Source organism: Vanessa cardui, chromosome 4 (assembly GCF_905220365.1).
Source record: "Vanessa cardui chromosome 4, ilVanCard2.1, whole genome shotgun sequence".
Taxonomy (NCBI): Eukaryota; Metazoa; Arthropoda; class Insecta; order Lepidoptera; family Nymphalidae; genus Vanessa; species Vanessa cardui.
Window position 1 is genome coordinate 9,405,480 of NC_061126.1, and position 23,151 is coordinate 9,428,630.

Genomic DNA, 23,151 nt, shown 5'->3' on the forward strand with positions numbered 1-23,151 from the left:
GCAATTATATTGCTTTTGCAGCATCAAATACAAGTACAAATTTACGACCACATGAGCTATATAAACTTATACAAGACAACATGGGAAATAATGTTATAGCGCATTTGTGTACCAATGTACTTAGAAGTCCACTCTACTCTTATAATCCGAAGACACAGCATTCTAGCACGATTTGAGTTCACGTGCAAGACCAACAGCTTTACAGTCTTAATGTTCTTTTTTTTAATTTGTATATATTTAGTTGATAAAGGAGAACAAACAAGTGTACAGATTCAGTTTCTGTCACAAAATAGTAAATATATTTTTATTTTTAAAGTATTTACGATTTACTGACTTTTTGGACTTTTTTGAAATTAAAAATTCATTGTTGATTATAATTATCTAAATATCACTAATAAAAAAATAATGTATACCCTTTTATATACAACCTTATATATATGTATAACCTTAAATACTATACTAGATGTAGCTTACCATTAATATTTATTTATAAAATATATCGTCGATATATAACTGTATTATGAGTCATTTCCGTATATGATGATGAATTCCTAATATTTATGAATAGGCATCGTAACTGACCTGATTCATCCAATCTGAGACAAGTAATTGTGTACACATAAATGATTGATTTGTTTGGTGTTATTTATTCCGTATAAATTAATACCAGATTTATTGCCAAACTAATCAAAAAATAATATAACATATTGTTTGTTTACAATGTAAGAATAAAATTTTTATAAGTCGACGCTTTAAGATATTTATGAACCACTAAATTTAGATTTTATGGAATAACATTTCGATGTCAATGATCAAGGCAAGTAAAAACATCAAAGACTTCAGTTTACTTAATTCTCAACTCGAGTAAATGTTTATAAAACCCAACAAAGATAAAGTGTAAGGGAAGTGCTTTACCACACTGTTCTATAATTGTTTCTTGTTTAATTTTATAACTATGTAAATATCGCAGAAAACAGGTAGACCGAAAGTACAGAGTTGCAAATCAGAGAAGCGTTTGTGTTGTTTGAAAACATAAAATAGTATTGCACCATTCTTTTTTTTGAAACGTTTACGAAGTTTTATATTTATTTTCTTATAAAGTAATGGTAGGATGTGGGTGTTTTATGTACAATGAAACATATGTTTAATTTTATCTGTCACACCAGTAATCATTTGCAAGAAATATTTGTTTTTAATAGTTTTCAAAATAAACGCACTATCTCATGATTAAAATATAAACATTTCATGTCATAGGCACATTATTCTTAAAATATTCTATTACAGATTAAGATAAGTAGCCATCAAGATTTGGCACGATTCCTTCGCATTTTTTTCATAAAAATAAGTATTTTTTATGAAAAAAATTGTTTCCGGGATAAACTTTTATTTACAAAAGAGAAATATTTCTTTGTTTTTTTTTTCTATATATTTATGGAATAAAGATAAAAATAACTTTTCTCTCTTCGTTTCGTTATGACTTCCGTTCCTTCATTTCCTGTTTCATATATCATTCATAAAAACCTGTTCATCTCATCTCATGTTAACTTTTTGGACGACGACTTGTCTATTCTACTTTATTTACTAGCTAATATTATATGTGTCGAGTTTAGGAGATATCTGAAATAAAGATAACTAAAACTAACGATTTTTACAAGACATAACATTTAACAAGGCAATTTATAAGATTGCTGTCAGATATTTTCCTTCGAATTCTATTTTAAATCTTTTCATATGCGCTTTATTTTTAAGATGAGTCAATTTAAATGTGTTCATTTTAATTTTAGGTCACGTTTAAAAATAATTACTGTCTCATAAAGTATAAATTATTGCGCCTCTCATTTTTGTAAATAAACATTTATTTGTCTCAAAATTATAATTGTACCTATAAACATGTACACAAGTGGATAATTAATGAAGATTTTTTAAATGGAATAATAAAATATTCTCTTTACCTATACATTACCTAATTTTTAAAGTAATAATTACATGATATTTGAATAGGAAATCACGCTTATTACACATAATTGGAATAAAGTTAATTGTATAATAACTTAATTAAAAAAATGCTATATAAATATGTTAGACAAAGACTAGATGATACTATTTCAAAGAAATACATTTGAAGTGGATGACGCATTATGTCGGGAGAAAGAAATTGGGAAATAGATTTGTTCGATGAAGCAATACGGAAGGTGCAAGCATACTTAAAACCAATTGGGCTGCAATTTGATTATCTCGGTCGCAGAACTATCTGGAAACGCTTACAAGTTATGTGGTGGTTCTCTATGAATACATTGTGGATAACTACTAGTATAATTAGTCAGATAGCATGGCTGATACACGGTATTGTCACAGGGAAGAGTTTTATACAGCTTACCAACTTAGGGCCATGTCTCGCTTTATGCCTCCAAAGTAATATACAAACGCTTTACTTCGTGAAACACGGTCGTCAAGTTTGCGAATTAGTACAAGCCATACGCACTCTTCAATCAATAACCGCTGAAAACAAACTGAAAGAAGTCGACATTCGATTTTTAAAAAGTCAAATGAAAATGTTCTATTTTGCTGTAAATAGCCTGACCATCATTATTGCCATTGGGGTACCGACATTTGGAATAAGCCCCTTAATAACTATTGCTTTGAATTACTATAATGAGGGTGAAATTAAACTAGTATTGCCTTTTTTACTGCTGTATCCGTTCGATACAACTGACATACGATTTTGGCCGATTGCTTACATTCATCAAATGTGGGCAGGTTAGTTACTGTGACAGTATACATAATTTTTATAGGTGTTCACGGTCTAATTGTTGAGTTTTAAATATTACTTTTTTATAATTATTATTTCAGCGGTATTTGCAGTACTAGCAGTTCTGGGTCCATACTTTTTATATTACGCTTGCTCGGCATTTGTAATTTTCCAATTTTATGTCCTCCAAAATGATTTGGAAAACGTTGTACCCTTCAAGGACAACCTTAATATTCAATTAATGGATGAGGAGTTTAAGAAGAGTCTATACAATATAATCGATCGTCACAGAAAATTGATTGAGTATAAACATTTTGTTTCATTTATTTTTGAATTTATTAGATTATTAAATTTTATGATTATACGAGTTAGTGTAAAACTGGTAGCAATTAAAGAACTCATTTAAAATAAAAGAATGTTCTGGTGTTTTAGTTTCTTTATTGATTAGGGAAATTAAATTTGACTTGTTAACTGATAAATTAACCGTTTCCTGTGTTTTAGGTGTGTGGATCTTATGGAATTTATTTATACAGAGTCTTTTCTGCTTAATGTCATTACGAGTACATTGCTAATATGCCTCACCGGATTTAACGTCACGGTATTTCAATGATTCATATTTTATTTATTAATTTGTATGAAATTTTTTTCACGACCCATATTGACTAAAATTGAGTGTAAAAATGTAAGTATAGGCATTTATTAAAGTACAGTGTATCTTTAACGGAGTTAAAAATAATCAGATGTTCATAAATATAGAAAACAATTAACTTATATTATATATCATCTCATAATCTCATAGTATCCCTTTCATATAAGGTTTGTCAACTAGGGGTAGATATCTTTAGCTAACCCTCGTTGATACACAAACTGAGTCCAATATGTGTAATTGAAAACATTACCTATAATTAATATAAAGTGTAAGAAAACTTCCTGGGTGCTCGTATAAGTAAATTGAATAAAGAATTATTAACCAGAAATTTTACAGCATTAGGTATATTTCCTCAATAATTGTAATAAATTAAAAATTTTAATATAAAAAAAAAAATGTTCGCTTAAGTTATCTCTCTCATTAATTTCAGGCTATTAAAGACTTCACTATAGTCGTGCCCTTCTTGGAGTTTCTTACAATGGGCTTTGTACAAATATATTTTCTGTGCTACTATGGCGATATGATTATGATTTATGTGAGTAAATTATACTCACTTAAAATTATAATTAAGTAATTATTGATTTTTCTTGTGAACATATTATTTTTGTTCAGAGCATGAAAGTTACTGATGCGGCCTACAATTGTCAGTGGTATAGAGCAGAGAAGTCCATTGTAACATATCTGATGATAATATCTGCCAGGTATAAGAAATTATGATGCAAAAGATGTGTGGTATTATTGTGTAAATTTCAGGTTTTTTTACAAATTTATAATTGTGGTCTACGTTACAGAGCTCGGAAACCATGTAAAATGACAGCGCTCAAGTTTTCTGATGTCAACTTCAAAACGTTCACTAAAGTAAATATATACCTTTATCCATATTACATAAATGTATTAATATACAAGTTGTGCCCGCAACCTTGTACGCTTTTAAATTAAACAAAAAAATATATTTGTAGTCTCGTCGAAATCGGTCCAGTCGTTCCAGAGATTAGCCGGAATAAACAGACAGACAGACAAAAATTGTAAATAAATGTTATTTTGGTATATGTACCATACATTCATACGTATTGAGTAAAAAAGGGCTATTTTAACATTACAAACAGACACCTCAATTTTATTATTTGTATAGATTACTAGATTTTTTTGAAAATTTCTTGTAATGCTTCTGTAGTTAAAAAAAGTTCATGTGAGAAAAATTGAACTGTTATATATCGTATTAAAACGTCACGTAGATATTTAAATTTATTTATATTCTTCATATGATCCATATATACAATCTACAATCGGTAGTACAGCCGATTTATTGTTTTAGTTCAACAATATAAGTGCAATGCACCCGATAAATTTCCTCAATATGCGAGAATAATAGCTGAAAGGAAGCCAAATAACGATGCTTCATATATCGCATTGTATTCACTATTGTTTAGCATTGCTTTAGAATTTATTTAAAGAAACAGCATTAAACCATATTCTCATATATTTTTTTTTTCAGATATTAAGTTCATCTTGGTCATACTTTGCTTTGCTGACTTCGCTATATCGCGAGTAACCAACTATTTGATCTTGTAAATAATTATTTACTACTTCAATAGTATTTAAAAAAAATTTACGTGTTGTCATGTGTGGGTCAATCATTGGATGTGAGTATTCAGTTTTACTCATTGATTCAGCTGTTATTTGCATACACTTTTTTTGTTGCATAGTAAAGAATCTCGTTATAAATTTTCATTGTACGTCAAATAAAAACTAAATTTTTAAATTGTTTTTTTTTTTTTTTTTTGACTACATATATATTTATTATTAAATATTAATATTTCTGAAGTTATAAAGCTCTCAGTTTTTCTATAGGTAGTTAAAATTTTTTTTCGAAAACATAATTATAAATATATCATTGTTTACTTATATCTGAATTAAAAAATGATAAAATGTGTTCAAATTTTAATATTGGTTACTGTCAAACATAATAATTACACATATTAATAGTCTAAGTTAATTAGTCAGTATGCAGCCATGCGGTAGTTTGTTTCACCGCGTGCCAAATACTCGGAATTCTTGACGAAACACTCCACTCAGCGGCGAGAGTCACAGACAATAATAAAAGAAACATTCCCGATGATCACTGTACGAGGTAGTAAATTTCATGATTTACAGCGCACTTAAGTCATCTTGAAAGAAGAGTACTGTAAATAGTTCGGAAAATGAGTTCTCGACGTAAACGTAGCGAGGCAGTTTCGTATCATTAATTCTTGCTTATGGACGTACGTACTAATAATACATATTGGCACTTAAAGAATATTGATAGTTAAACCATTTGTTGTATCCAAAGTGTATTTATGTCTGTTTCTTTTTAAAAGCTCCTTAGAATGACGCGTAATGATATTGTACGCAATATAAAGTTGATTTACTTATCGTAATGTAGAGCAGATAAATTTTTGTATACTTTCTAAATTATACGTGTGCTGTGAATTGATACGTAACAAATAAATTTACGTGAACGAGTGGAATGTTCGCCGAAATTTAGGAAATTTTTACTTTTCGTTGTGTCAAAGCTATGTATGTTTATTTTACTGATTATTATCATAAAACATTTAATTGAATTTGCCGCTTGCAAGAATGATCTACATAAATATTAAATGACCTTGCTATTATTTTGTGTGAAAACGTTATAAATTAATGTAGCAGCTTGTTTTTTGAAATTTGCCAAAAGACTTAATTAAAGCAAAAATTCAATCAGAGGTAATTTGATCAGTGTGTTATCTGTAATTAGTGGGGGTGCGACCAAATTGCTGTAATCGTATATCATGTGTACACGTATATCATTAGTGTAATTGAAAACGTTAACACCATTTCATATGATTTTAGTAAAATCATTATCTTAGTTTCTTTTATTAATAAGAAAAAAAAATCATAGACAAAAATAATAAAATAGAGGAAATTCGGAGAGAATACTAATGGACGTTGTATTACGCAAGTGTCTATATTTTTTGTATAGCTTTCTGTTAGAAAAAGTAAAAGTATTATTTGTGATTAACAAACTACACTGCCATACTTATTCTCTATCTATGAAACAGCCAATATTAAGAAAGTTTCAAGTCAAGTAATGCACATCTGCTGTTATTTTGGTTTAGTTTTGTTGAACTATTTTATTTAGCACTTTTGTGTATTAAATTTCAACGGTTGCAGGAAACAAGAGAACACGTTGATTAAATTCGTGTATTCTATATATAAACCGCCTGATAGTTCTGCGGTAGCACAGTTACCGGTAAATGTATTTGATATTTAGATATTTTATGTAATAGTTTCGAATCTATACAGATAGATTTTTATATAACTTAGTTTTTGATTTATTAGTACTTACCACGTTGTTTATTGACATATCAATAATTATAGTCTTCACTAACATAAAAATAAACAAGGCTGTCGTTCATTTCTACAAAAAAATGATGTAACATTTGTGTGATGGTTTCCTAGAATTACAAAAAGCGTAAAAACAATTTGTGACGTATTTTTAACTCTTATAAATAAATACCACCTATGAATTTTTTTCTCTTTTATAGTTCAAGCTTTCTTTATAGTATAATAATCGCTATATTGTTTTATCAAAAAACAGTGCACCGTAAATACGATGCTCCTACTAGTAGGAGACCCCAGTGGCAGCCGATTCCATTATTTAAAATTAAATTAAATGTCAGCATCATCGTTTTGCTTCACTCATAGTATTATACAGAAAAGAGGCATAAGATACAATGAGGTATGAAAATATTTAATTTTCACCCATACTGGGTCAATGAACTCTATGAATGAGATCACAAACTTGGAAATGCAATCTACGTCCTTCTTCTATCGCTGTTCAATATCTTAGATAACATAAATAAAGTGGAATATAGCGGAAGCATTTGAAAATATAAACAATACTAAATTTAATTATTGCATTGAATACATTCAATACCTGCCATCGATAAAAGCTCCATATTAAGCTTAGCTCTGACTCTCCTGCAGTTTCATTTTTAATTTATAACATATTTGTGTACCTAGCAATCAAAGTTTCTCTATATATTTATATTGTATAAGAATTATATCAAAACTGTATTAATAACCTTATTTTAAATTTACAAACAATTGTCATAATATTTTTATTAATACACTTTTAATTCGCTGCTTATAGAAATATTCTGATGATTTATTTATGTTATAATAAATTCAAAATTAGAACTATTTCAGTTTGTTAGTACATTGTTTTAAGTATTTTCTGTTCTTGTATTTTTTAATCTATTTCACTTATGTATGGTTAACGTATATTTTCATAATGCCAATTTCCAATATAAACAGGCAATAGTGACCACTAACGTTAAGTAGATCTTCGTTTGACTGCCTTTCTCAAGAAATAAAAAAAAGTTATGTCCAGAGTAACAAATGGGATATAAAAAGAATAATTACAACTGTAACTAAGAGGTTTTATGACGATGACAGTTTTACATTTAACTAGCTAAAAGCTATATTACCATATGCATTGCTATTATATGGAGTTATATTAATATGACACATACTGTATGTAATTACATTACTTTACTTTATACTTTATTGTATACCACACAGAGAAAATAAATAAAACATGGATTCATCCTAAATAAAAGATGAGTACCTACAATTTTCAAACATTGATGGAATATTATATATGTAGGCGGAAACCACGAATTTAAAAGAAAACACTTGTCCAGAACTGATTATTTTAATAATTTAAAACTGTTTGATTGTTAAATTAATAATTTTTAGCGAATTGTTGAAATTAGTCTGAAATATTTTAGTATTTGTAAACAGCTGTTACGTTGAGTGAATAAGTCTACCCACCTATTTTTGGTATAAAAGACCAAGCGCCCGCCGGTATTGACAGGCTTGGTCGAGCCGTCGGAACGATCGGACCGCCTCATATTGGAATCAATCAGAGAAGATTATTTCCTGAATTTAATTTCATATCACCGAGGGTGGTTAAAGATCGAAACCCTGACACTCGTGACGTCAACAATGCTGACGTCATGTTTTTTTAACAACGGGCTCGGACATGCTTCTCCCATATATACAATAAAAGTCGATGAATTATTTAATATAATACAATAGTGTAAGCAGAGTACTGGCTATCTCCCTGCAAAAATTTTTTTCTCACGTTCTACCTGGCGATTCAGCGATGATACAAAACTTGATGATGAGCTTGGCGCTTCTTTCCATGGAGTTGGAAGGGCCTGCTAATTACCGAAATAGATGGAATATATGATACTCTGGTTAAAGTGCCCCGTTATCAGTTAATTAGGTTATCGGGGGAAGGTTTAAGGTGTATTTGGTTTACTACCACGAAAATGCATTTTTAAATATATATATTTTATATCAAACCAAGTTAGCGAAAATAATTATGATGTCTTATAACTTTGCTTTATAAAATAGGACGGCGCTATCATTTCATACAAATATGTATGTCTTTAATCTTGTTCGAATAGGCAAATAATTTTGTGACCAATTCTAATTTATTCATTAATTTAAATATTGCTTAACAATTAAACTGAGTCGAGAATATTTTCATAAGGATCGGCGGAAGAAACTAAGCGTTACTTGGCAAATTTCCTAATTGACTTCGTATTTTCGTTAATGTCAAATTAAGATAGAAATATAAAAATATAGTTTTGTTTGCCAAAATATACCAAGTATAAATATATATTTTATTTAAATAAATAAAATTTAAATATACCTAACGTTTTTTTATTTTATGGTATAGTTTGGCGGACGAGCATATGGGCCACCTGATGGTAAGTGGTCACCATCGCCCATAGACATTGACGCTGTAAGAATTATTAACTATTCCTTACACCGTCAATGTGCCACCAACCTTGGGAACTAAGATGTTATGTCCCTTGTGCCTATAGTTACACTGGCTCACTCACCCTTCAGACCGGAACACAACAATACTGAGTACTGTTGTTTGGCGGTAGAATAACTGATGAGTGGGTGGTACCTACCCAGACGGGCTTGCACAAAGCCACATATCATATTTCTTTGTTTTTTTTTGTATACATTTCAGCTCAAAATCTAAACTAATATTATAATTATGAAAGCAACTCTGTCTGTCCATCTGTCGCTCTTTCACAACCAAACCGCTTAACGGAATTTGATGAAATTTGGAAAAATATAAAAATAAGAATCATGTACAATAAATAATATGTGCTAACAAATATATTAAGTATATCTAATATCGTATAAAAATGTGTCACATAGAAATATATTCATGCCTGTTTGAACGATTTCCTTTCATTGTTAAATGGTTCATAATTTATGTATTTCTTTATATTATTCATTAAACATGACCACACAATAATGCTGAACACAATTTACATAAACTAATGGCAATTTAATTTTGATTGTAATATAATGTATTAATTAAAAACAATATTAGTAGTCATTTAACATTATTAATAGCGTCAAAAAACTAAAAAAACATTGTGCTTTTTTAGCAGTATGAATATGCAGGGTTTATTTTGAAACGCTTAAATAAAGTATCCATATTATCATTCTTTTTATTAACATATTTATTTACATTAAGGCCATAACTATTTACTATAAATTAGTAATTGCATAAAATAAAAAGTGTATGGAAATTTTACGTAAGTTTTCAAAATTTAAATTGCTATATATAAGTAAATTATTGTTTCTTCTAATGCAATGCTTACGGCGCTGAATCAGCAGTATATTAATAAAGCTTTAAACTATTATGGCGAATGAGCGTATACACCAAATGATCTATGATGAACTATGTAAGGATTATTTAAGAACACTAGTTTTAAATTATTAGGATTAAAATATAGTATATATAGTCAGAATGTAGTAAGCGTCAAAGAAACAGGTGTGGTACTGCATCGCTTTTCATAAATAAAACACTTTATATCTCCGCTTTTATTTTGTATAAGTATTTCTGTTTTATAAATAAAATATTTGTTTTTATTAGTTTAGTTTGAAATGACGAGCTCAGATATTTTTTAAGTAAAAACTGTGTCAGAAGATTTTGCACAGCCCTTTCCACAGTCTATGTATCTCTTATTCATAATTTTACTGTATTTATCATTGAATAAATGTACATTGTATTGTTCTTTTAATAATATTTAAAATATAATATGAAATAAATATACATAACTAATCAGAAATTTAAAACAATAGAAGTCAAATTAATACTAAAAACAATGTATACAGTAATTTCTGACATAAATTGTACGAATGGAAATGTATGTATAAAGTTCCTTAACTTTATACATATATTTCGCTGAAACCTTTTTCAGCTTGATAATAACCAAATAAAATATGTATGTTTCGTTATGATTAACTTTTTAACTGAATAAGAGTGGACTTAGGATTGAGATGGTTATGTATTATATGAAGTTATTCGTTTAGATATATTATTAAGTCTTTTTATTTTGCTTTCAAGAAAGCTCGGAATTACTTTAATATAAAAGTATTACAGACTCAGAGGAAATGAGTAAATTCTAACTCTATTAAATTCGCCCCAAGGGCATTCTCGTTACAGCTGCAATATCTTATTTCCCAGGAGATACTAGAAAAAGGTTTAGAAACTCAAAGTATAATTTAACTAGAAGAAACTAATTGTTTGTTTTTCTCTGGTGGTATAATTACTCATTGAAAACTCTTAACTCGTAATCATAATGTTTGAAGTACTTTTTATGCCAAAGGTACGAGCAAGAGGCTCGGCTTGGAGCGAGGAGGCATACCTGATGGAAAGCGACTACCACCTTTCATAGATATCTGCAATAACGAGGGCTTTGCATTTGCGTTGCGGTCTTAGGGAAATGTGTAGGCTCCTTTCTTGAAGGTTTCGGAGACATGTAGGTTCGGAAACACCGCCGGCGGCCGGTTGTACGAGGCAGAAAGTATGTATTAATATTTGTACTAGGTATGAAAATTTCCTCTGAAAATAAAACTACAGTAGAAATTGAGCTTAACCAGTATCGTTAATTTTATTTTATATGATGAGTAAGCGTAAAAGGTAATTTTGGTCAATTATATTTTCAGTTTTTCTGGTTAACCGGGGATAGTGTAATTCGTAAGTCTTCATATTAGTTTTATCAATCTTACAATAATTATAAATTCGAAAGATTTAATTGAGGATGTATTTTTGTTATCTAATCTTTATGAAATTTGGCACAGAGGGAGAATATACGTAGTCCTGAATAGCACATACATTTTTATCACGGAAAGATACCTAACCACAATTACAAGACCTTTCGGGTGTCACTGCACCGTATTGATTATTATTTATCTCACTTGTTTTGACATTAGACATGATCAGTGTAGTCAACACTGTGCGTTTTTATTTTACAGAATAACAGTAATATTTAAAATAAACATTAATTTTACTACAAAAGTAAATATGACAGCTGAAAAGGCAGGAGTTCGAGCCGGAATTTGTTACAAACATATCTGTCTACATGCTTATAAATATGTATTAATACGTAATATTCTTAAGTGCTTCTTTTGTTTCGTAAATCTGTAGCCCAAATGATAATGCTGGTTACAAATATTAGCAATACGCGTCGGCTAAATAGTAAACGCGATTAATAAGTCAACGTATAATACATTCTCGCACTCACTATCTGCTTATATTCCTAAAGTCAAGTAATTTTTTGTACGAAGTTCTACTGTGATATGGTCGCGCTTTAATATTTGATAAGACAAATACAATAATTATTCAAATAATATAAGAAGCGACAGAGATCATACAGATTGTTCCTATTTAGTATTAAAAAAATGAAAAGAATCCAGTCGACTATTACAACATACTTACCTATTTGTTTATTCATTTCACGTATAAGCAGCTTTAAAGCGGAAACCTTTATTGAATTTAAACAACATCAAAATATTTGAAGTAAAATTTAAGTGTAGATTACACTGGTTTTAAGATTACTAGCAATCCGCCCCGGCTACGTACGTCTACAACTGTTAGTGTTTCTCTACTATGTTGTACATGTATTTATTATACATATAAACCTTTCAAAAAAAGCACATTAAAATCTGTTATGTAATTTTAAAGATAAGCATACATAGGGAAGACAGCGGTGAGCGACTTTATTTTATGCTATGTAATCATGACGCTGTTTTAAAAGTTTTCGATTATATATAAGGTTTCTAGTTTTACACAAAGATTTAAATCGTTAGATGCGCCCTCACCTTGAAAAACTGTGGAATAATTTTTACAATGCGTGTGTTGACAAGTCGCTTACGCACTCACACGAATGCGTGCAAAGTACGGTTAACAAATTCATCAAATTGTAAAATTTAAGAAATTAGGATGTTAAAGGAAATAATTTGTAGAAATTGCAAAAAATACAACACCTTATTAATAAACACTATTAATTTTAACAAAAAAAAAATATAATTGTACTATAAAAATTGTATTACATTTTTTTTGCGTAATATTTATTCTCCATGAAATAAAATCAATTTATTATACTTTTGCCGGTTTGTTCTCTGAACATTTTTATGAAAATGATAAAGGCGTAACATTTAATTACGGACTTAATTAATTGTATTTTATGGATCCAAGTTGTTGTTTGTTCTAGGCATGACAAACTCGACTAAATTTCGTAGGTAAACACGCCTCAGGTATTTTCAATTATTTAAATTTTATTCCAGCACCAAATTAGTTACTCTTGACTGAACCACTGAACCATTTTTAATAAAACACCCATCATTTACTAAGCTATTAGATTTCTAAGAGCAAAAATATACTTTGACGGACTAATATTACAAAAATATTACAATGCAATTTTAAAACATTTTTTTTTAAATATAATATTTAAAAAACATAATATGCCGACGCTACCACAGTATTGTCGCTGTTAATGTCCATTTATAGATGATCCCTTTCCAAACCACTTCCGTAGTACTTCCGTGTATCTAGTTATATTAGTTATTAGAATGGTGCTGAGACAATAGTTTCATCTCTGTTAATTACATACATTATGCCATACTACTTTCTCTGTCGCACAATTTCTTTCATTTCGTGGTCTTTTCGGACATCGGAATAAAATAAATTCAATATTAAAATAAATATAAATAGTTACGAGTGAAATGTTACACCCTGGGCTTTATTATTATTTCTTGAGTTGTGATTGCACTTTCGAAAGGCACATGACGGCATTTTGCGATTTTTTTTGGATTATAATTAGCGCATTAATTACAATGGATGACGTCTGACTGTCACTGCGTATAAATGAACACTGGTAGCGAATGAGTAAGCTCACTCATTTGAGGATTGACACATTTTGTAGCGGTTATACTATGGCAGGGGCGCATCTAACGATTTAAATCTTTGGTTTTACACATCATATTCTATTAACCAGTGAAAGATTATTAACCAAAGAAAAAATTGTAAGTTTCGTAATGTTGAGTAATGATGCTATGGACGACAAGTTTTGTAACACTGATTTCGTGACGGCGAACTATTAATCTTTCTTACATGAATTTGTGGTCGATATAGTAACATGTGTACTAACACAAGGTGTGACCTATTTTTGTTAATCCATTTTGAAGATGTGCCAAGGCTTTTCGTATGTAGAATTTTATAAGGCAGGGCAAGTTAGTATTTATGGAGCGTGAAGCATTGACCTGGCCTTCTCTCACGCGTAATAAGGAGTAACAGCTTAAGGAAAACATTTCCCGATTCGAATTTTTGTTTGCGGACCACCCACCCATTCAAACAAATGTCGTGTCATTGTTATCGTAGAATTATTACGATTGTTCCGAAAAAAATGTTTTATAGATAATTTTATATATATAAAACAATATAATACTTATATTTTTTCCAAAAAAAATATACATCCAAGTTTTTGATTTCACATAAAAACACCAAAACCCAAATTGATATGACACTTTTATGTATTTCTACGTGTTCGCGCCTGCGATCTTTATTTTTATTATATCTATATTATATAAACATCTAAATTTATTAAATTTTAATTAACATTATTTTGCCATACATAAAACCTTTTTTTTTCAACATTCAAAAAGAAAAAGTAATGTGTAAAATCGAATGTTCTGTGATCTTCTTTTGTTTTTTTTTTTTTATTCACTTATCAACTATTAATGACAACGTAATAGTGTATAATTATATTACAAGAATATCAAGATTTAAAGCAATTTTTTGTTTAATTGAGTTCGGATTATTTGAGTCGGATTCCAGAGTCTAAGTAATAGTCACTACGGGTACATAGAAATACACAGAGACAAAAGATTTACGTAAGTTCTGTTGGTAGCTTGCTTTGTTATTTCTTATTGTTAATATTAGAATTTAGACTAGTAGTAAGAAGATGATAAGTCGAGAATGATCGAACTTCAAACACTGGGCGAACAATATCACAACGGACGTATTGCTCATTGTTTATTTGCTTAAACATACATCTTTTAATAAGTTTAAGTATATTATGTCGGTGTGGTAAGAAAATTGACGTTCCATTCTCTTTCCCAGGAACATTGACACTATAACTATGTACATAAGAAGTTTGTATGCAAAATTTATAGATTTAATGTCGTATGAATAAATGCATACGAAAAAAAACATTGGGCATACGTGCTGACATAGCACATACCGGCGGCGAGATCACTTTGTGCTGATTATATTATTATCTTGTTTCATAGTTTAAAATATATCAAAGGAAAAACTTTAAGCTTTAATTGTGTAGGTAAAAAAGTACTATCACTATTTGTTAATTTGCCAAAGTTATATTCCTCAAAATACTATTGTCAAAATCAGTAATTAAATTTATAGGTTGACTTTGTAGTACTACATAATCGTATGTCTATTGTTGACAAATATAAGATTATATAGTGTTGTTCGTAAAACCTTTACCATATATTTCAATCTAAATTTAAACTAGGTCTTAGTTTTATAGGGGTCCCTTTGTGGCGAAAATTGAATTAAGCCCTGTCCCACTTTGCTTTGATCCTGTCGAGCCAGGAATTATGTAAGATCGATTATGTTTCAGTATTTAATTTGATTTTGCTTTAGATATGTCTTATAAGCGTAAGCACTAAATCGTAAATCGTTATCATGTCTCGGTAGAGCAGTTGAACCGTAAAATTATATCGATATTATATTTTTAAACAAGTTGAATAAAGTCTTGATACTATATCGCGTGAAAGTGAGAATTTAATTCTCAAACAATGAAAGAAGTGTAGTGTAATGTAGCGCAAAAAGCTTCATTAAAAGTACACTCAGTAACACTTCGTCTTATTGCCTCTTTGGTGATGGGATTGCTGGTTCGTTTTTGTCCGGAGTATCGCAATTGCGATTCAACGGGGACATACAGCTAGAATTCATATGGTGACAAGAAATCACGCGATCATGATTTATACAGAAACAATTTTTAATTCAAATATTATATATTTAAGGACTTAATGTTAATAATTCTTATGTATATAAAAAATATTATTATCAATTAGAAAATCTTTCAAGATTAATGAATGAAAGACAATGATGAATCTTTTTTGTATTTGATATTTTCTTAATTACAAAAGTCGGTTTCAGTCCGTTCTTGTAATAAAATCATGTAGTATTAAGCTCAGAATTTACCTCAGTATATTAGTTTTTACATTATTATGAAAATATTTAACGAAAGCCCTCATAGATTCGTGCAAACGTTTTCCTGTTTTTCATTTGCATGTTTCAAATAGGCCTATAGAAGTAAGTAAGAATGTCAGTTAATTGACACGCAAGGTGATTAGTAATTCCTTTTCCTATATTTATACTCAACCGGAATAGTGTTATTTAAATTAATGGTAACTAAAATATCTATTAAGCGGCTTACAGGTTTCTTATAGAAAAGTTTATTGTATAGACTTTAACCCAAATAACATAAGGGCCATTTGTTATGAATAATTATCAGCTGTTGTTTACAAAATTATCCACGTAAATGTTATGTCTTCCTAAAATAAGTGATTTAAAATTATAGACTGTAGTTTATATTTATATATGTATTTTTTGTATGAAGGTACAGTTTATTATTAATAATTGATATTTTATCGTTATTATTATACATAAATGTCGTAAACTTATTCGGTATTACTACGTCAGACATCTCAAAAACACTCATCATGAAATTTCAAAAAATATATGTAATTATGTCATATAATGACATAGTTAACGCTGGCTAAACCTTGGGAGATATAAAAAAAATGGTAACGGAAGTAAAAAGGCTAATATTTACAAAAAGTACCCCAACAGCATGCATGTATCTATCTCGGTGCACTTGTAATAAACATAGGTTATTATTTATTCTAATAATATAGATAATAATGGATAAAAATTATCAGTCATAATATTCATTCGAAAGCAGAAGTGACACTCAAATGATTACTATAGAAGATTTCCCCCTTTTCAAGTTATGTTACTTTGTGATTATTGTTTAATAAGCAAAAAATATCTTTATTACTTCGGCGGATAACTGGGCCGTAAGAATCAAATTTCAACATTCGCAGTTAACTTTACCCAAATTCGAATCCTAAAAGACATGAATATTAAATGACAATATTTTGTTATATGGTTTACATTAAAATTACGACTTATATCAATTTAAATTTTTATGTCTCACTGAGAACATACTTACCTTTTGCAACCTAATAAATAAATAAACCTACTTATATTCTTTAGAAATAAATTACACCCGAGTGAAATCGGGACAGGTCGTTAGTTATTAAAAATAAGTATATCTTTATGCAAGTTTTAACATTCCTGATGTTAAAGAAAATATGCAGTTACGGTATATCAGCTCAAAGCACTGTCGGAGGCGGGTGACGAATTATATGTAGGATAAAGCATGATTGATGACCGTTTAATGAGAACAGGAACCCCTTTAGTGACACGTTACGGAAATGCTTATATTTTAATTACCAACACAATATCAAAAACTCAAAATTTCAATTGTAAATATAACATTTTCAACGAGCTCATTTTCATGACTTCTATCTGGTATTGAAATAAATCATATTGTTTGATTAAGATAATATATAAGAATATTTGGATATGAGATAAGAAAATACTAAACAAACGATCAAATATTGTAAACACCAAAAAAACATAATTTAATTATTTTATTATTAAATTTAACAAAAAAACATAGCTTTGTACAATAAACGTTTTAATGAAATAAAATAAAATCTTAAGTATTTTTAAGAACTTGATTTAATATTATTCAATTTGCCTTATGTGAAATTTGAAGATGATTTATATATTCAAAGGAAATTAATTGTACACATACATAAATCTATCATTACTTATCCTTAGAGTACGTTTGCTGTTCTCATATATCAAATAGCCATACCATTTGTGGTGAAGAATATTGTCGAAAGTCCTGCATCTATCACATAGTAAAAATAATTCATATTCATTAGCCGATTTTTGATAAGTGTTACAGAATATTCTCCTTTGTTTATTAAAGAAGCAAAGGTTTGGTATTTTTCAATATACTTAAATATTATGAGAGATAATGTTAATTTTAAACTTAAGATAAATCAAGCCTGCTTATAAACAAAGGTATGTAATATGTGCCTGTGATTAATCACTGTCAATCACTCTTCATAAAATATATTCGCTAGGATACATGTTAAGAAGGTACTCATTTAAATATTTCGCGGTAGAATATCTTTTTTGCGGGTCTTACATGGCATGCTTCAAATAAAAAAAAAATCATAATCGTTATAAATTAATTAGAATAACAAAATGTTGAATGGTTACAAAGATAATTTTTTAACAAAATATTTTTCTCGTGAATCATGTACTATAATGATTGAAGTTTATGCAGTAATGTTTGAATTAAAAGCTTAGGGCCGACGTTGCGGCGCCTTAATATAGGTTTTCGTGTAATAAAGTTGGTTTGTTACCGAGATTAAATGTTGTTAGATAATGTTGTTTGTTTTTCGTAGCCTTCTATAAAATTATGTGCAGTAAGTATTAAGACTGACTCTGATCTTTATATATCTTATAACAGAATACATAGTAAAACATCAATTTGCATAAATCTGTAAGATAATTTGCGAGTAAACGTTTTCCTTATCATTACATAGTTTACAATAAAGTCGCTTACCGTTGTCTGTCCCTATGTATGCTTAGATCTTTAAAATTACGCAACAGATTTTTGGTGCGTTTTTTTTAAATAGATAGAGTGATTCGAAAGGATGGTTTTCGTGTATAATACATGAAAAATATATTAAATATAGAAGGAAAATTTTGTAGTTAATTCTGTTAAGTATCAGTGTTGCACCCGTGCGAAGCCGGCGTCGGTCGATAGTCGGTTACATAAATAATTAAAACGATCGAGCTTTATGTGGAAAACATAACATTGTCTTAAAGGTTGACATTCTAATGCTATTAAACAGTCGTTGTATTATTTTATTCAACAAATTCTAGAAACGATGTAAACATTCAGGTAACGTCACTGAAGTAATCGGACGAATTGAAATCAGCGCAATTGTATAACAGCCACTTACCAAAATCACTACACCAAGCATAAATCCAATAATATGGGTAGTGTGTAGTAATAATAATAAATGAACTGGGTGTATCATACTTAACAAAGGACAAGAAAAGTATAACGGTAATTTGTTTTCCTTTTGTCGCCTGTCAGCGATCCTTTATGTTTTAGTCCGTCTTACCGCAAACAATTCTATGAAGACGAGTCGAAGGTTCAGTAATTAATATCATTTTATGTTTGTAAGAAAGTGACGATTCATTTTATACGCATTAAATAAGATACATATCAATAAAACATTTGTATTTTAATGAACTGTTGGTATATTTAATATAATAATAATAATAATATATAAAACTATGATGGTATAAAATGGTAATAGAGGAAACAAAATTATAAACGGCTTTGTACAGGCCCCTTTGGGTGAGTACCAGAAGCTCAACAATTATTCTAGAACCAAACATTAATAATCGGTATTTGTGTGTGCCGATTTGAAAGGTTAGTGACCCAGTGCTAGCACTAATGTTTTATAATTTGAGGTCTATTTGCTACCTCAGGATAAATATTATAAGGGGTGTTTCTTACAATAGCAGTGTTTACTGTTTTAAAATTTGTTTTATTATTAGGTTCATGAATAATAAAATATGATACGGTACGGTGTCTTTATTTTTTATATAAATAAGTAGAAGTAATTTTTTGACTACCGCATTAGGCTAGTAGGTTAGGTCGACAAAAACTCGTCGCGTTTTTTATGACCAAAAATTACATACTCAGTATCAGCTCGGATTCTCGAAGTTCAAAGAGCGTACAATCCCGTGCCTTGAAAAGCACGTATTCAAACATCTGAACTTATTCCGGTCATGTTAGATTTTCAATGTAAGGAAAAATATAGTTCACCTGTATTTGGGCACGTACTTGTGCAATAGTGTGTTCAGTATGCCCTTTGAAACTGTCTACTGTAGTCGCTGTGTCGGTCATACAAGACATAATCAAAATCTTGAACCTATATATGTTTATTTCGGTTAAGTGAAATATTTTGTAATGGCTTTGAGAATAAGACAAAAACAGACGATAACTTGTTTTATTATCTAACATAGGGACTACGTTTTACAACCACCTTATAATCGCGTGAAATATACATCCACAAATAAATACTTGAGACTTATGTATAAAGGCTCTTCATTTGATTTAGCGTGTTCTCATATGAATTTGGCTTTACTTTAAACTTAAAATTCAACACCAAAAACATATTTTATACATAGTATCACGCGTAGACTCACAAAACTATGAATACACTATAATTATTATTAAAATACTAGAAACATATTTGGCCGACGTTAAGATATCAGGAAATGAAAAACCATACCAAATGGACTAGTTTTTAGTACAAGATATCCGAACAGCTACAACTAACAACTTACCTTTTTATAAGGTTACGATAGCAGTGATTAATATGCGCGATAAGATCATGGACTTGTTAGGTACGTACATATTTACCATTTATGTATATAACAAAATTATGTTTGTTTAAGTAACTACAGATTTTGCGGAGAAGAATCGAATTAAACGATAAGTCGTGACTTGGGTCTGGGGACTTATGTGTTTTGTTTTTTGCCCACTGAAAAGGATAGCATCGCGTTGCCGCAGGCATTAATGAAGAGCATGGGGACGGGTTCTTGATTGCCACCATAAAATATTACCCTCGAGGAGGGGTAGCGGATACAAATGTAAAAAGATACAACAGTTTTTGCGATCCGTATCGAGTATAACTCAATTTGCCACAACGCGCTTATTTTTTCAACCTTTGGAGCTTCGAGTTATGATTATGTCCCTAGTGTGTGAAATATATGTTGGCCTACTCACTTTTCAGAACGCAACAATACCGAACTGCTGTTATATATTGCTATTTGGCATTCGATTCTAATGAAAAAAATATTACTAACCCACATGGGCTTGCATGAAACCCTATCAAATAGATTAAGAACTTAAAGTACATACATTGTATTAATATGTATATCCAAACGTAATCAGAATGTGTGAAGTATTACTTGTTTTAAGGTTTAATAGACGAATCTAAATTTTAAAACATTTTTGCGATCAAACATTGATACATTGACCTTAGAAGGAATGATTTAGTTGTTTGAAGGTAAACTACGTTAACGTTATTTAATTTAAATAATATTTTTGGTTCATGAGAGATTCATCTTTACTGACTAAAAATTTACATGTTATCGATAATCGCAAAAAACGAATACGGAGATTTTTTACTCGATTATTTGAATGAATTAGTATCATTTATAAAGATATGTTTTTGTTAATAATAATACTTTTTATTGGGCTCAGTTTCGATTTCAAGTTTTTTGTGTCCAAAATCTTCCCTTATTTAATTATTTTGAATTTGATGAGTTATAAATGAAAAACAGTTCATACAAATGTGACAATTATATTCGAAAGATATTTATAAATACATATTATTGCGGTTTTTTCTACACATAGTGAAGTAGAACTGTTGGCACGAATAACTAGTTTAAAACAAAATAAAACAAATGATTCTGAGAATTCGCACATACCCTTTGTTCACATTAGTTAAAAAAGATTTGAATTATGACGTCTGTCAGTCATACCAAATTTTAAAGGTAGGCAATACGCCAAATATTTTTGGCAAATCTCTGGATTTAATTTTTTTTTTATATATTATTTAATAATAGTTGTTTTTAAACTCAAAAGAATATATTTTTGTTTACCCATTAGTGGATGTTGTATTTTTTGTTTCGTAAATTTATATAGATACATGTCAAATAGCCAAAAAGTATATTGAATGCAAATTGAATGTGTATCAAAGATATTCAAATAAATTGAATATTATATTATTTTATAGTATAGCGCCTGATAAATATTAATAGCAATTTTAATCGGCTTTTGTGTACTATTATAATTTGGAGGCTCTTAAATAGGGGGAAAGTAATGCCTACTTGTCTACGTATTACTTTCTAAGGTTCTCAGTTAAGTTTGTGTTAGTTCATATTTAAACATAACATGTTCTTAAGATAATTGATGTAGATTTCTTACGGTATATGATTATGAACTATGCTGTTGTAGGTAGTCACATTTTTTACAATGGACCCCTCAAAATTTATAAAAACACGCAAAAAACGTTTTAGTATAATTATTTCTAGAAGTTATTTGGCATTGTAAGGCGGTGGTCACATTGCCCAAGTATCCAGCGCGTTTTTAATCTCGCGATTTTATTACCTATCATCTCTCTACCAGCAACTTATAACATTTATATTAACCTGACAACAAGAGACTACCAAGACTAATTGATGGAGCTAATTAAAGGCAACCGCAAGTAATAATTTATTAACTTACTTGTCTCACACTACATTTTTTGTAGAGTTTATTAAGTAGAAACTAGAGATTTACCAATTACAACGTTGCCCGACTAATCAGCCAGCAAATCAACCTCTAGATTTTTGCTTTGCATACGTCATAGTGATGTTTTTGTGTAAACATTAAATTGATTAAAGTGATTGGCTTCAAATAATAATTAATGTTTCATCGTGTCAAAAATAGACTCTCCTCTATTATTATTTTATAGCAATTGAGTAATTATTCATGTATATTGAAGTGTTACCAGTTTAATTTATCTAAAATTCATTTCACTGCAATAATTATAACAAAATAATATAATTCATCCTATATATATTTTATTAGGAAATATATATATAATAAAAGCAGACTACTAGTCGCCGACTACGAATGTGGAAGGCTAGTCGGCTCTACCAACTAGCCGCTGACTGGTCGGAACATCTTTAATTACAAGTATTACTAAAAACGTAAACAAATCTATAAGGTCGATATTTGCACTTTTACGTTTTTTTTCGCTGACCCTAAGCGAGTTCTCTCGTAACAGCTCCGCCCTTGTTTTTATTACGAATGGACTAGCGAAGCATATTTAACATATTCATAATTATCTTATTATAGTTAGTATCCGGCTTAATAAAACGTATCTGTTTACTTCGATTGAGTCTTCATTAATACTTATTTATTAAAATTGAGCATTTGTAAATAACAGATCAAATAAGAGATGGAAATTAATGAATCTTCGATACAAAATTATCTATTTTAAGAGATCAACGGAGCGCAGCGTTTGGGGTTTCCACCGTCTTGGATTTAGATGCTTATCATTAAATATCAAAACAACTCTATCGTAAAACCATATATTACTTTTATAT

General features: G+C 29.5%; 1 protein-coding gene across 1 annotated transcript; it reads left to right on the top strand.

The window, feature by feature from the left end:
- Positions 1–2,030: 2,030 nt before the first annotated feature.
- Positions 2,031–4,950, top strand: LOC124544411 (putative odorant receptor 92a). Its single transcript, XM_047122945.1, has 7 exons — positions 2,031–2,757; positions 2,851–3,052; positions 3,251–3,347; positions 3,829–3,933; positions 4,011–4,099; positions 4,190–4,256; positions 4,894–4,950. Exons 1-7 carry the CDS (start codon positions 2,139–2,141, stop codon positions 4,948–4,950), a joined length of 1,236 nt encoding a protein of 411 aa, XP_046978901.1. The 5' UTR covers positions 2,031–2,138.
- The last annotated feature ends 18,201 nt before the right edge of the window (positions 4,951–23,151 follow it).

Bases quoted from the DNA above. Each gene is read 5' to 3' on its own strand.
- LOC124544411 (XM_047122945.1), top strand. From the start codon at position 2,139: ATGTCGGGAGAAAGAAATTGGGAAATAGATTTGTTCGATGAAGCAATA. The intron at 3,053-3,250 runs GTATAAACATTT...CCTGTGTTTTAG, and splicing joins CGTCACAGAAAATTGATTGA to GTGTGTGGATCTTATGGAAT. The intron at 3,934-4,010 runs GTGAGTAAATTA...ATTTTTGTTCAG, and splicing joins GCGATATGATTATGATTTAT to AGCATGAAAGTTACTGATGC.